At 36.8% G+C, this 13,026-nt stretch overlaps 3 protein-coding genes across 3 annotated transcripts; all 3 read right to left on the bottom strand.

Moving 5' to 3' along the window:
- Positions 1-217: 217 nt before the first annotated feature.
- On the bottom strand, positions 218-1,156 carry LOC142219143 (olfactory receptor 8U9-like). Its single transcript, XM_075288109.1, has one exon. It carries the CDS (start codon positions 1,154-1,156, stop codon positions 218-220), a length of 939 nt encoding a protein of 312 aa, XP_075144210.1.
- Positions 1,157-4,795: 3,639 nt separating this feature from the next.
- Positions 4,796-5,734, bottom strand: LOC142219144 (olfactory receptor 5AR1-like). The gene has a single exon (XM_075288110.1). The coding sequence runs from the start codon at positions 5,732-5,734 to the stop codon at positions 4,796-4,798; it is 939 nt and encodes a 312-aa protein (XP_075144211.1).
- Positions 5,735-8,557: 2,823 nt separating this feature from the next.
- Positions 8,558-9,532, bottom strand: LOC142219145 (olfactory receptor 1f45-like). The gene has a single exon (XM_075288111.1). The coding sequence runs from the start codon at positions 9,530-9,532 to the stop codon at positions 8,558-8,560; it is 975 nt and encodes a 324-aa protein (XP_075144212.1).
- Positions 9,533-13,026: the final 3,494 nt, after the last annotated feature.

Consider the following 13,026-nt stretch of genomic DNA (forward strand, 5'->3'; position numbering starts at 1 on the left):
AGAGGAGGATGTAGTGTGAGTAAGCTCTGAGTGAAGATTATCATAAAGAAAAAGAAAGTTACACCAAGTAAACATATGCAGAGGATGCCAGGAGCTCCTAAAGAAACCCAGAAATCACTCAAAACACTGCTAAAGGTATTTGGGTTCACTTATTACCTATTAATAGCACTAACTCTATCCTTTTTTGTGGAAAAAACCCTTTTAAGTCAATTTTAATTCACTGTAGCATTTTGCTAGTAAGAGTCTTGAAACCAATTTTAAATTCCTGATTTTTCAAGCTATAAATAACGGGGTTCAATATAGGAATCAGCACCCCAGATAAAAGAGAAAAGAATTTGTCTCGTTCAGGAGAATAACTTGATGAGGGCCTCATGTACAAAAGAAATAATGTCCCATAAAAAATAATGACACAAGTTAGGTGCGAGGAACAGGTAGAAAATGCTTTGCGACGACCTTCAGAAGACTTTATCTTTAGAATGGTGGAGATAATAAACATGTAAGAAACTATAATGAAGACGAATGCATTGAATGTAACAAGCACACCTTCAATATAATTCATGATCTCTACATCAGATGTATCACTACAGGTTAGTTTTAATAGAGGAGCGACATCACAATAAAAATGATCAATGAGATGTGAGTCACAAAAAGACTGCTTAGAGATAAGCACAGCATGTCCAATAGAGATTAGAAAGCTAAAGGTCCATGCCGTTGCTACGAGTCCTGCGCAGTGTTTCATACTCATAAGCATCAAATACCGTAGTGGGTGGCAGATGGCCACATACCGGTCATATGCCATGGCCTCCAGCAAAAGAACCTCAGTGCACGTCATGGCTAGGTAGATATACATCTGTGTCATACAGCCAATAAAAGTAACTGATTTTTTTTTTGTGATCATAATAGTCATCAAATTTGGTAGAATATTTGAAGCGTAGATAATATCAGCTGCTGAAAGGTTTATTAAAAAAATATACATGGGGATATGAAGGCGAGGATTTGCTAAAATAATGGTGAAAATTGTTAGGTTGCCTAAAAGTATGCTAACGTAGACACACAAACATACTAGGAATACTGGGAGCCGGAGCCCTGAGGCATCAGAAAGTCCTTTGATGGAGAAACCAGATCCACTTATATTGTAATGACTTCCAGATTTCATCGTCAGCTTCAATTTGTGTCAAGTGATCTGTAAATGAAATGGTTACAGTAATTTAATTGTAGAAAAAGCTAAAATAAAAAGCCAAAAAACTTCCTTAGGATTTATTCCTTTTTCATAAAGTGGTGGCATACACTGTAAATAGGAGATGACTTTGCTCTATGATCAAGGATCCTGAATGAGAAGGGGCTGCAGTGCTGTTTTAGTGCTGTATGCTTCAATGTTCTTACCTTAGCTGGTTTCTTGCTGTACGGGGAACTATAGCATAGTTTCCATTTAGGGGATGGGGCTGCATTGCTGCAGTTCCCTGCACAGACAGTGACCTAGTGTAGAATTGTACAGGGAAAGCACCAATCCAGTGCTGTGACTTCTTCATTGCCAGGATCGATGAGGGTCCTAAAGTTTGGACCTACACTGATCCTCAAAGTGAATGCATATCGTAGCAAGGTGATATTACTTTATGATAGCATCAATCAAAAATCCAACCAACACCACCTAGATTCAATAAAAAATTATTGAAAAAATTGAATCCACTTGAACAAAAATTCTAACCATATCAGATATGATGAAACTTGAAATTAGATAAACCATTTGTTGCCCTAGTGAGGAGATATCACTAAACCCTATCTCTTCATATCTGTAAATTCATAAATTGGCATTTACACATTTACAAATTTCAATATTTAGAAAAATATCAAATCCATCATTTCCTTACCTACAATGTATCCATAGGAGGGCAACATATGAATAAAACAGACGTAACCACATTCAAAAAGTCCAGATCCTTTTTGAATGTGGAGAACGTTCCCCAACAAAGCCGTGTATTATATAGTGTATTAGATGGATAAACCTTCCCTAGAGAAGCAGAGATAAATCTACAGCAGGATTGACTCTTTGTTTACAGGTTGGAAAGCTAGATGATTTCAATGATTATTATTATTGTTTATTTATAGAGCACCAATAATTCCATGGTGCTTTACATTTGAGGGTTCACATACAGTACACAAAATGGACTGACACAGTGGGATAGAGGGCCCTGCCTGCGATGGTTTACAATCTATGAAAGGCTGAATGATTTCAATGATAATATTAATAGATAGAATTTATTCACTTGAATAATATTTAATTTCATTTTCTCAAAGTTTTTGTAACGTCCAAGGGAAAGTGTTGGTATAATGGTGGGGTGGAAGAGGTCCCAGATAACAGCTGGCCTTTTCTTCTGGTTATGGTGGCTTTTACTTATGGAATTGTGATGAAGGGTGGTAGTAATACTTGGGGCACATCCTGAGGTGGGTCAGTTTAAGAGGTGTAACCTCTGACAATAAAATAATCTTAAAGCAATAAAATTATTTTGAAGTCAGAGAAGCAATATCTAGTTACAGGGCACTTTACAACATGGAGAGGAGTGGCGTCTGCTCCTCACTCCCATCTCTAGGTTTCTGTTCCTCTCGTCCTTGCTGAATATGTTGTAACCCCCTGCTCCAGGGCCCCTTTCTTGGGCACTAAATTGTTCCTTCTTTCTGCCACTATTGCGAATATACAGATGTTTCGGCCATGAATATTGGTTCTCTCTCTGAGTAGGGATATCCTCTAACATCATCTTTTGTGTCCTCTAACCCCAGGAGATCTATATACCTTTACTGAGACTATACTCAGTTAAATCCAGTGTTATGACTCTTTTGTCAGTAGCTACCCCCTTAAAAAATGTATTAGTACCTTTAGTTAAGTTACCAATATCTCTGTATTGTAAAGTGGATGGTGTCTGGGCAATGGAGAATACACCTATGGCTGTAGAAGAGTGTACTGCCAAAGGCACATTTATCAATGTATTTTAGACACTTTGTGACTTGTACAAAAAGAGAAATAAGGTGATTATAACTTTTTCTTCCTCCTTTGAACTCCCAACAATAATAATCCGGGATGCGAAGAGACCCCAAAGTATAATAATTTTCATTTTAGGTTCACAGTTGACGAACCCCCTAAAGATTTTGGCTAAGGATGTACCCAAAACTTTTTGGAATTTGAATCCAGTTGGTCAAGAAGGTGACTATAAATTTTTCATCCTGCTTTGAACTCTCAACAATAATACTCTGGACTCTGATGAGACCCCAAAGTATAAAAATATCATTTTAGCTTCGCTGTTGATAAACCCCTAAAGATTTGGGTTCAGGATGAACCAGAAATTTTTTGGAATTTGAATAAGTGGTGAGTTCCAGGCAGATATTACTGCAGCAATTAGGTCAGAATTGAGACAGGCTGTAGTGGTGGATGGAGAAATGGAATGTGAGGAGGAAGCTGATGGGGAATTCCATATGTTACAACCAGTATGGTGTGTGGTCATAAAAGTTTAAGAATTCACATTTCCGGAAATATTTGTGTGAACTTCGATGACAAGTTAAAATATATGTTCACAAATTCCAGAAGCCTAGCAATCCAAATGGGGGAGCTTAAGACCCTGGTCCTGGAAAAGAACATTTTATGTAGTTGTTGTGGCTAAAATGTAGCTAAACTGGTCTGTGTCCAAGTGGTAGAATTGGCTTCTCCATTTTCAGTGGTTCTATGCTCGGTCTGCTATTATCTAATTTATTTATTAATGATATAGAAGATGGGATTAATACTGCTGACACTATTTATGTAGATGACACCATGCTACATAGTGCAATTTGAACCCAGTTAGATATGAACTGATTTGCCCAACTCTATTTTTAGGCCATGTTGGTCAATTTGTCCCATTGACCAACATGAATGCACATAGGTTACAAGCAGACTCGGATAGATTGAGTGTTATAATGTGTCTGTTGGGTCTTGAACCAATGCAACAGCTAAACCAAAAATGATTCAAAAATGGCTTGAAGGCTTTATCTTAAACATGTAACGTTGTACCCAATATACTAGTCCTCTTTTCAGTAAATATATACTGTATCTAGTTTTGATAAACTTGTTCAAATCGAATAGTTCCCGTTTTCAAGATATTATTTATTATTTATTATTTGACTCTTCTTGACCATTTATAAACCTTTTTCGACTTTCAATGGTGGAACGAAGGCGGCATACACAAGAATGAAGTATTTGTCAAATTGTGAAGAATATGTTAGTATAGGTCTCATGCACAGACACTTAATTGTTCCATAAAATATAATCATACAAGTAAAATGTGAAGAACAAGTAGAATAAGCTTCTCTTTGACCATCTATGGATTTGATACTAAGATTTTTTAAAAGTATAAAAATATATGACAATGTAAAGATTAGTGTAAGAAATCCCTACAACATAGGCTAACATTTCTACGCTATATGTGTCAATACAAAAGATCCTTAACAATGGTGTAACATAACAGTAGAAATATAGGAATAGATGAGAAACAGAAGTACATTCTTGATATATAATCACATGCCCAACTCACAAGTCCAACTGGCCATCAAAGATAGTTCAATAGTGTTGGTCTTCAAAAGGTTTACTATAATCCTATAGAATTATACCAAAACTGTAGGTCCTCTTTTACAGCAGATATTGTATTTAGAGTTGACAAACTCCCCCTTGAGTTCCTCCGGATGGATGTACCATGACCAGCTCTTCCTCAAATATAATAGGTTTATTGCACCTTCCCCGACTCTTAAAGTTTTTCATTTTATTTTATGGTTTCTAAATATAATTTATTATTTTATTCTTGAGCTTCCTCAAACCCCTTTTTACTTCCTCATTTTTCAAACTGTAAATAAATGGATTCAACATTGGCACAAAGGCGGAATACACAAGAGCGAAGCATTTGTCAAGTTGTGAAGAGTAAGTTGATGTCGGTCTCATGTGCAGACACATCATCGTTCCATAAAACATAATCACACAAGTAAGATGTGAAGAACAAGTAGAAAAAGCTTTACCTCGACCTTCTGAGGATTTGATGCGAAGAATTCTTAAAATGATAAAAATGTACGACAATAATGTAAAAATTAATGTAAAAAATCCCACAAGTATCCCTACAGCGTAGGTTAACATTTCTACACTATCTATGTCGCTGCATGAGATGCGTAACAATGGTGTAATATCACAGTAGAAATGGTGGATTACATGAGACCCACAAAAGGACATTCTTGATATGAGGGTAACATGTCCAACGGGACTAATAAGTCCAACCGCCCATGCCGTAACGGATAGTCCTGCTGTGTGCTTCAAACTCATCATAATAATATAATGAAAAGGGAAACAGATTGCTACATAGCGATCATACGCCATGGCTGCCAGAAGGAAAACCTCAGCACAAACAAACATAATGAAAAGATATAGTTGAGTTATACATTCTCCAAATGAGATTGTGTCATGCTCTACGAAGACCGTCATTAGAAGCTTGGGCAGAATATTCGACGTGGATGTCATGTCAATGACCGACAGGTTTAATAAGAAGATGTACATAGGAGTGTGTAGGTTAGAGTCCTGCCAGATAAGCACAAATATTACACTGTTTCCACAAATTACTATAAAATAGATAATCAGGAATATTAGTAATAGTATGTTCTGTAGCATCGGATCATCCGTCAGCCCTTCAAATACAAATTCTGTTGTGTTGACCAGCTCTCCAGATTTCATGTCTAGAAGGAAAAATCCAACATGTAAGTCACAATGCACTCACCTATTGCTAACCTGGTGAGAATTCCCAATATCTAAACTATATGCGGCAAAACGGGACTTGCACTTCAGGGTTTCAACTCTCATGTCATTTTTTTGTGCAGCCTTTACCAGGGGAAACTTATTCCACGCAATGAGTTTTTAGGTCTCACCAATGGCTACATTGACAACAATAATATTTTGTATTAAATATATGCATTTCTGCTATATATCTTCATACACTATTGCTCTAAAAATGTCATAACTAGAGATGAGCGAGTAGTATTCGATCGAGTAGGTATTTGATGGAAGACTACGGTATTCAAAATACTCGTACTCGATCGAGTACCACTCGCTATTCGAATGGAAAAGTTCGATGCAGAACCAGCATTGATTGACCGAATGCTATACAGTCGGCCAATCAACGCTGATTCTTCTCCTACCTTTAGAAGTCTTCTCCGTGCAGCTTCCCCGCGGCGTCTTCCGGCTCTGAATTCACTCTGCCAGGCATCAGGCTTGTAGTGCGGACATGCGCAGTCGGCTCTGCCCAGGCCTGATGCCTGGCAGAGTGAATTCAGAGCCGGAAGATGCCGCGGGGAAGCTGCACGGAGAAGACTTCTCGGAGGATCCAGCCCGACCCTCACTCGTGGACTTGATAAGTATAATTTGATCGAACGTTGCCTACCCCTGAAACGAGCATTTTCCCCCATAAACTATAATAGGGTTTGATATTCGATTCGAGTAGTCGAATATTGAGGGGCTACTCGAAACGAATATCGAACCTCGAACATTTTACTGTTCACTCATCTCTAGTCATAACCCATTTATTTTTTCTTCTCTTATGATTCATGTACTTGAATATATCATACAGTCGCTCTGTACAACCTTCCAGTTATCGGCAGTCATAATGGGGCACCATAGAATTGTATGAGACCTTACAGTACCACAAAATGAAACAAGGCACCTACCTGTGCTTTCCAGCTACATGTAAATCAATGGCGAATTCACTGTTAAGTTTCAGACTCCTCAACGGTGAACTCATTTATAGTAAGTAAATGAGCGACTATTCTCTGAGGAGTGTTTGATGAGAAGCCAAAAAAAAGTTTAAACCTAACTCAAAAGAAGAAAAGTAAAAGAAACAAAAGTGAATACAATGGCATTCCATTAATTATGTAATTATTTAAGAACTTCAAAAATCACATTTTGGGATTTTGGTGTTTATTATTTTACTGAAAGAAATTTTACATTTTGGACTTTGTCTACAGTTAACAGGTTATTTTATGGAGTTTCATAACAGAGTCCTATATGCAGGTATGAACGTAACCTTATATATGATGATGGTGTTTTTTTTAATCCTGATGAAACATATGTATCAATTCGTATCATATGTATGAACAGATGTAGCAGAGTTTAACTCATTTGGATTTGTTGCACTCTCTAGATTAATGACTTTATTTAAGTTTACTAGTTAAAGAAAACCTTTCATGTTCTCGGTTACATGCGGTTTTATATAGCCCTAGAAAGCTTACAGTACACTGAATTCAGCGCACTATTGTCTTTTCCATTATGTGCTCAGGGAGAAGAGACATCAGTGCCATTACCGATAGCTCTTCACTGTCAGAAGGGCATTTCTAACATTCTAGCTGTGAACGCCCCTCCTGACAGTACTATCCATAGCCCTATAGTGTCAGAGGGGACGTTCCTTAATACCCAGCCATGACGCTGAGTAGTGAGGAATGCCCGTTCCCTCCCAGTACTAGTCTATGGATGAGTACAGTCAGGGGGGAGGGAAAAAATTAATTTCATTTTTTTTTCAAGTTTCATTTTTTAGTTGTAAGTAGGATAAAGCAGTTCAGCAAAAATATATATATATATATATATATATATATATATATATATATATATACATTTTCAATTTATTTTTCGTTTGGTGGAATAACTTGTATTATCTCTACTTACTATATTTCTACTCTACTTAGGTGTCTCAGTCCTAAAGGAAACTTTGGAGACTTGGAGACACCTCAGATTGAATTATGTAGGCGGAACCCATCTTATTTACAGTCAAAAGACATCCTAAAACAAGAAAAACATTAAAGAGGACCTTTCATGTAGAACACGTGGTTTTATATACCGCTAGAAAGCCAACAGTGCGCTGAATTCAGAGGGGGAACGCCCCTACTGACAGTATAGCGCTATGGACACTATAAACCATAAAACATTAGATCAAGTGGTGTGGAAGACTGTGCTATGACTATACACGTGTTTCAAGTCGAGAGGGACAGAATCCTTGAACTGAGAGACATTGGTTTATTACTTGACGATGAGATGTTCTATGTTCTTTCATTGAGCCCATTTGGCACATCATTGGTCAGCCATTCAAATAGGAGCTGCCAACAGCCCATCTTGATGATTTGCGTGCCCAAGAGCAGTCAGTATGGCGAAATGCTCCTCAGACAACAATTAATAATCTTATTGACAGAATTCCAAGGTGTGTAAGTGAATTTATTGTAATGTCTAATTTTTTTAATCATTTTCATATTATTAACTTATCTATTAATCTTGTGATTTCCATAATTCCAAGACGTTTCCTTCTTGCTGTTGAAATTTCAATGTTGAGAAGTGTATACACAGAAGACATTGATTGTATATACATCTAATATATTAAATACTTTACAATGTACTGTATAGTAAATAGAATTAAAAATAAATTTTATAGCTAAAATTACATTTTTATTTATGTGTAGTTATGTTTTCTAAAATTAAAAAAAAAATGAAAACAATGCCATGAGATATCAAAACCAAAGTTTACTCTTTCCGGAAGAAATTAAAATAAGTTACTAAATAATTTTGTTTGACATGATTTAACGCCATTTTGACATCTTTATTTTTCAGACTGTAAATAAAAGGATTTGCCATAGGAACCAAAACAACATATACAATAGTAAAAAACTTGTCCAAATTGGGGCAATACATGGATGACGGCTTCAAATGCAAACAGAATAAAGTCCCATAGTAAAAGATAACACAAGTAAGATGAGAGGTGCATGTAGAAAAAGCCTTTTCTCTGCTTTCTGCAGATTTAATCTTCAAAATGGCAGAAATAATAAATATATATGACGTTATAGTATACATAAAGGACGTCAATCCGATTATTGCGCCTTCAATATAAGACAACATTTCTACTAAGAAGGTGTCACTGCATGCGATCTTCAGTAATGGTGAAAAATCACAGAAAAAGTGATCAATGACCTTGGATTCACAAAAAGACATATTAGAAATATAAAAAATATGAGCAATCGGCACTAAAAACGAAATAATCCAGAGAGCTAATGAAAGACTGGCAGTGCGATGTAAGCTAACTAGAGTCGTGTAATGAAGAGGATGACAGATGGCTACATAGCGGTCATAAGCCATAACTGCTAGAAGAATGACCTCGGCACAAGCCATGTTGACTAAGAAAAATGTCTGACTCATACATCCAGTAAATGAAATCGAGTGGTCATTTGTGAAGAGCATATTTAATAGTTCAGGCAAAATATTTGATGTTGAAGCGATATCAATAATGGAAAGATTTAATAGGAAGAAGTACATGGGAGTGTGCAGTTGAGAACTTTTGCAAACAACAATAATGATGGTGATGTTACCTCCAAGAATAAGGATATAAGCAAGTAAAAATAATAGTCCAATTTGGAATTGGAGTTCTGGAACATCAGAAAAACCCATTACTAGAAATCCTGTTATGTTAACTTCATTAATGTTGTTTCCAAGGTGGTGGAACATTTCTGTAGAACCGTAGCTATCGATATCGTATTTAAATGTTTATAATAATAACAATATTAATTGATTAATATTCAATCTATTTTAAAATCAACCTCCATCTTTGCTTACACTACAATTTTTAATGAAAGTAATGCAATATTGTAGCTTGCTAGCACAAGCCTTGAAATATTAGAAATCACCATACAACCATTGGGTAGACACATATACAAAATATCAATATGTGGTGCGATACAGCTAAACAATATTGTCTTAAAAAGCTATTCATACATATCAAGACATATCCAGCCAAGGATAAAGTTGTATGCCTTGACCAAGATACTCATTTCCAAACACTCCTCTATAGGTAATAGCATACCTTGGCTATCAATCACTATACATAATAGTAACAAGTTCAGATTGTACACAGTTAAATTCTGAATTATTGGGATTCCTTAAGAAACCAGGCAAGGAAATATAATTGGTTACATAATCTCCAAACATGTGAGTGTTATTGTGAGTAAAGTTTCAAGTTTCAAAAATAAATACATATTGTTCAAAATAATCGGTGCCTTTAAAGAGTAAAAAAATTGCTAAAAAGATATTTGTTCAGTAAATCTGTCTTTTTTATTGGTACCAATCAGAACTCCATTGTTAGCTATGGAAAAATTCCTGTAATAAGATATTGCACACTGTACATTCAGTATCACATGACAGCCAACTACATAAGTAAAACCAAAGAGCTCTTAACTACAATGAGACAGATAGTTGTGTTCCTGTGCAGGATAGAAAGTGGCAGTATATAGTCAAATGTCACCTGCACAGACAGATGCCTTTGACTGAAGTTTGAACTTTGCTACTTGTACTGTAGTGAAGTGGTCAGCTTGGACTATTTTGATGCTATTTTTGAAGGACCCCTTGTGAAACAATCCCTACTAAACACTTAAAGGGGTTTTCCTGTCTAAGTGTTTCAGCCAGGCTGCCTGTAGTGTCTGCTTCTCACTTCCTGTATTTCACCTACCCCACCCCAGCTGTACAGTATACACAATCCTTCTGCAGATCAGATAATATGCAGGTGTGTATACAGAATGGACTCGGTGTTATCTGTGTGTTTACATAGAGAGTTAACAGACTTGGGTTTATCAGCAAACTGCAATTAGCTGAATGGATTGTCCTGCCGAGTGACATCACTTGTCCTATCTCCCAGGTCCATGCTTATAGCAATGCAGTATAAGCAATGGAAGGAATAAGGTCACATTGTAGGCAAGGAAAGAGCATTTCTAAAGCAATATATTTAGGAAAAGTATTCAATTTACAAGGTATAGATAGGATCCTTAAGATGGGACAACCCCTTTAAACACAGAGAAATAATTGAAGAAAAAAACCTACTGTGAGATATATTAAAGAGGGCAGTCAACAAGCAACAACCCAAGAAATGCCAAGAATTGGGAAATATTTTGCGAGGAGAATAGGTTTCACGTGGCCCAAGACAAATTTTCTCCAGATATTAATAAGAAGGCTACAAATTTTTTCAACAAATGAAAGTTTGCTACTTACAATTATCTATCTTTTCACTCTTTACCCCACATACAGGGATCAAATCTTCAGTGTGTGGACCAGTATCTGGGTGGACCAGTATCTCCTATAATGGTCCCAGTTTGGTTGCAGCTAAATAGGCATGGGTGCCTAAATACATTCAAACAGACAGGGATTGGCAGAAGGAAGTTAGCAGGTGAGCACCAATTCTTAGAGAAACAGGAGGATACATAGGGGTAACCAAGTAGCTAAGTATACTGAAAAAGACAGTACATTAGTGAACATAGAGCACTAGTGTTACAGGTAGATGTGGAACAAATGCTACAAAGTAAAAATGTTTTATTTAATTTATAAATAGAATTGTTGATAATTTATTTTTGTCAATTATCAAGATGAAGAAAATGGACAAAAAAGAAATATAAATCAATATTTGGTGTGGCTAACCTTTGGAGGATGAGCCCTGGAAGTGATGAAATTGAACCCACATCCAGTTTGTCTGGGATTATATGATGAAATGGGAGGATTGGAGTTAGTCTACACCTACAGAAGATCTGTGCTGAGTTCTCCTAGTTGTTTGAAACAACCATCCTGCCAAGTTTCTGCAAAGACTGTTTGTAACTGTGCCTAGAAAAATTGATGGGATTTAGATTGATCTTTTGTTCATTCACTTAAGTTTGTTAATTGACAAGAATGAACTAGTAACACGTCTATATTTTTGAAAAAAGTTATTTGCATTTTTGGACCCTGTCTAAAGCTTTTGCACACTACTGTCTATCCATCTATCTATCTATCTATCTATCTATCTATCTATCTATCTATCTATCTATCTATCTATCTATCTATCTACAGTATAAAGAAAACCATATTGTATAACATACCCACAGGAAGTGCAACTTTGTTCTCTTTTTTTAATCTTCTAAGATGTTTCTGAAGCTTCTTTTATATAGAGAAATTGATGATGTAATATACAGTACTTCAGGGAATGTTACACAGGAGAAGAACGACATTCAACTTTAGTTTTAAAAGTTTATTCACATCGCATAAGTTTATAGATTGTCAACATAGTTTGGAAACTTAATAAAAGTAGCAGAAACATTTTACAAAGAATATTACAGTATTAAAGAATCATATTGTTGAAAATATAAAAGATAATATATTCATTGAAATCTCTCAGAAAGAACAACTTTTTGAGAAAAACACCCTCTTACTAGAGATGAGCGAACAGTGTTCTATCGAACTCATGTTCGATCGGATATTAGGCTGTTCGGCATGTTCGAATCGAATCGAACACCGCGTGGTAAAGTGCGCCATTACTCGATTCCCCTCCCACCTTCCCTGGCGCCTTTTTTGCTCCAATAACAGCGCAGGGTAGGTGGGACAGGAACTACGACACCGGTGACGTTGAGAAAAGTAGGCAAAACCCATTGGCTGCCGAAAACATGTGACCTCTAATTTAAAAGAACAGCGCCGCCCAGGTTCGCGTCATTCTGAGCTTGCAATTCACCGAGGACGGAGGTTTCCGTCCAGCTAGCTAGGGCTTAGATTCTGGGTAGGCAGGGACAGGCTAGGATAGGAAGGAGAAGACAACCAACAGCTCTTATAAGAGCTAAATTCCAGGGAGAAGCTTGTCAGTGTAACGTGGCACTGACGGGCTCAATCGCCGCAACCCAGCTTTCCCAGGATCCTGAATGGAATACACTGTCAGTGTATTCCCGTATACCCGATATATACCCCGATACCCGTTCCAACGGTGTGCCCCCCCACCTTCACCCCAGAAATACCCTGCAAGTCCCCTAGCAATAGAATTGGGGCTATATACACCCACAATTTTTACTACTGGTATACAGTGCCATTGTCTGACTGGGAATTCAAAGAATATATTGGGAATACAAATACCCTCATTTCTTGCTACTGCCATATAGTGCCAGTGTCTGACTGGGAATTCAAAGAATATATTGGGGTTACGTGCACCCACAATTTTT

The sequence above is a fragment of the Leptodactylus fuscus genome, chromosome 10 (genome assembly GCF_031893055.1).
Source record: "Leptodactylus fuscus isolate aLepFus1 chromosome 10, aLepFus1.hap2, whole genome shotgun sequence".
NCBI lineage: Eukaryota > Metazoa > Chordata > Amphibia > Anura > Leptodactylidae > Leptodactylus > Leptodactylus fuscus.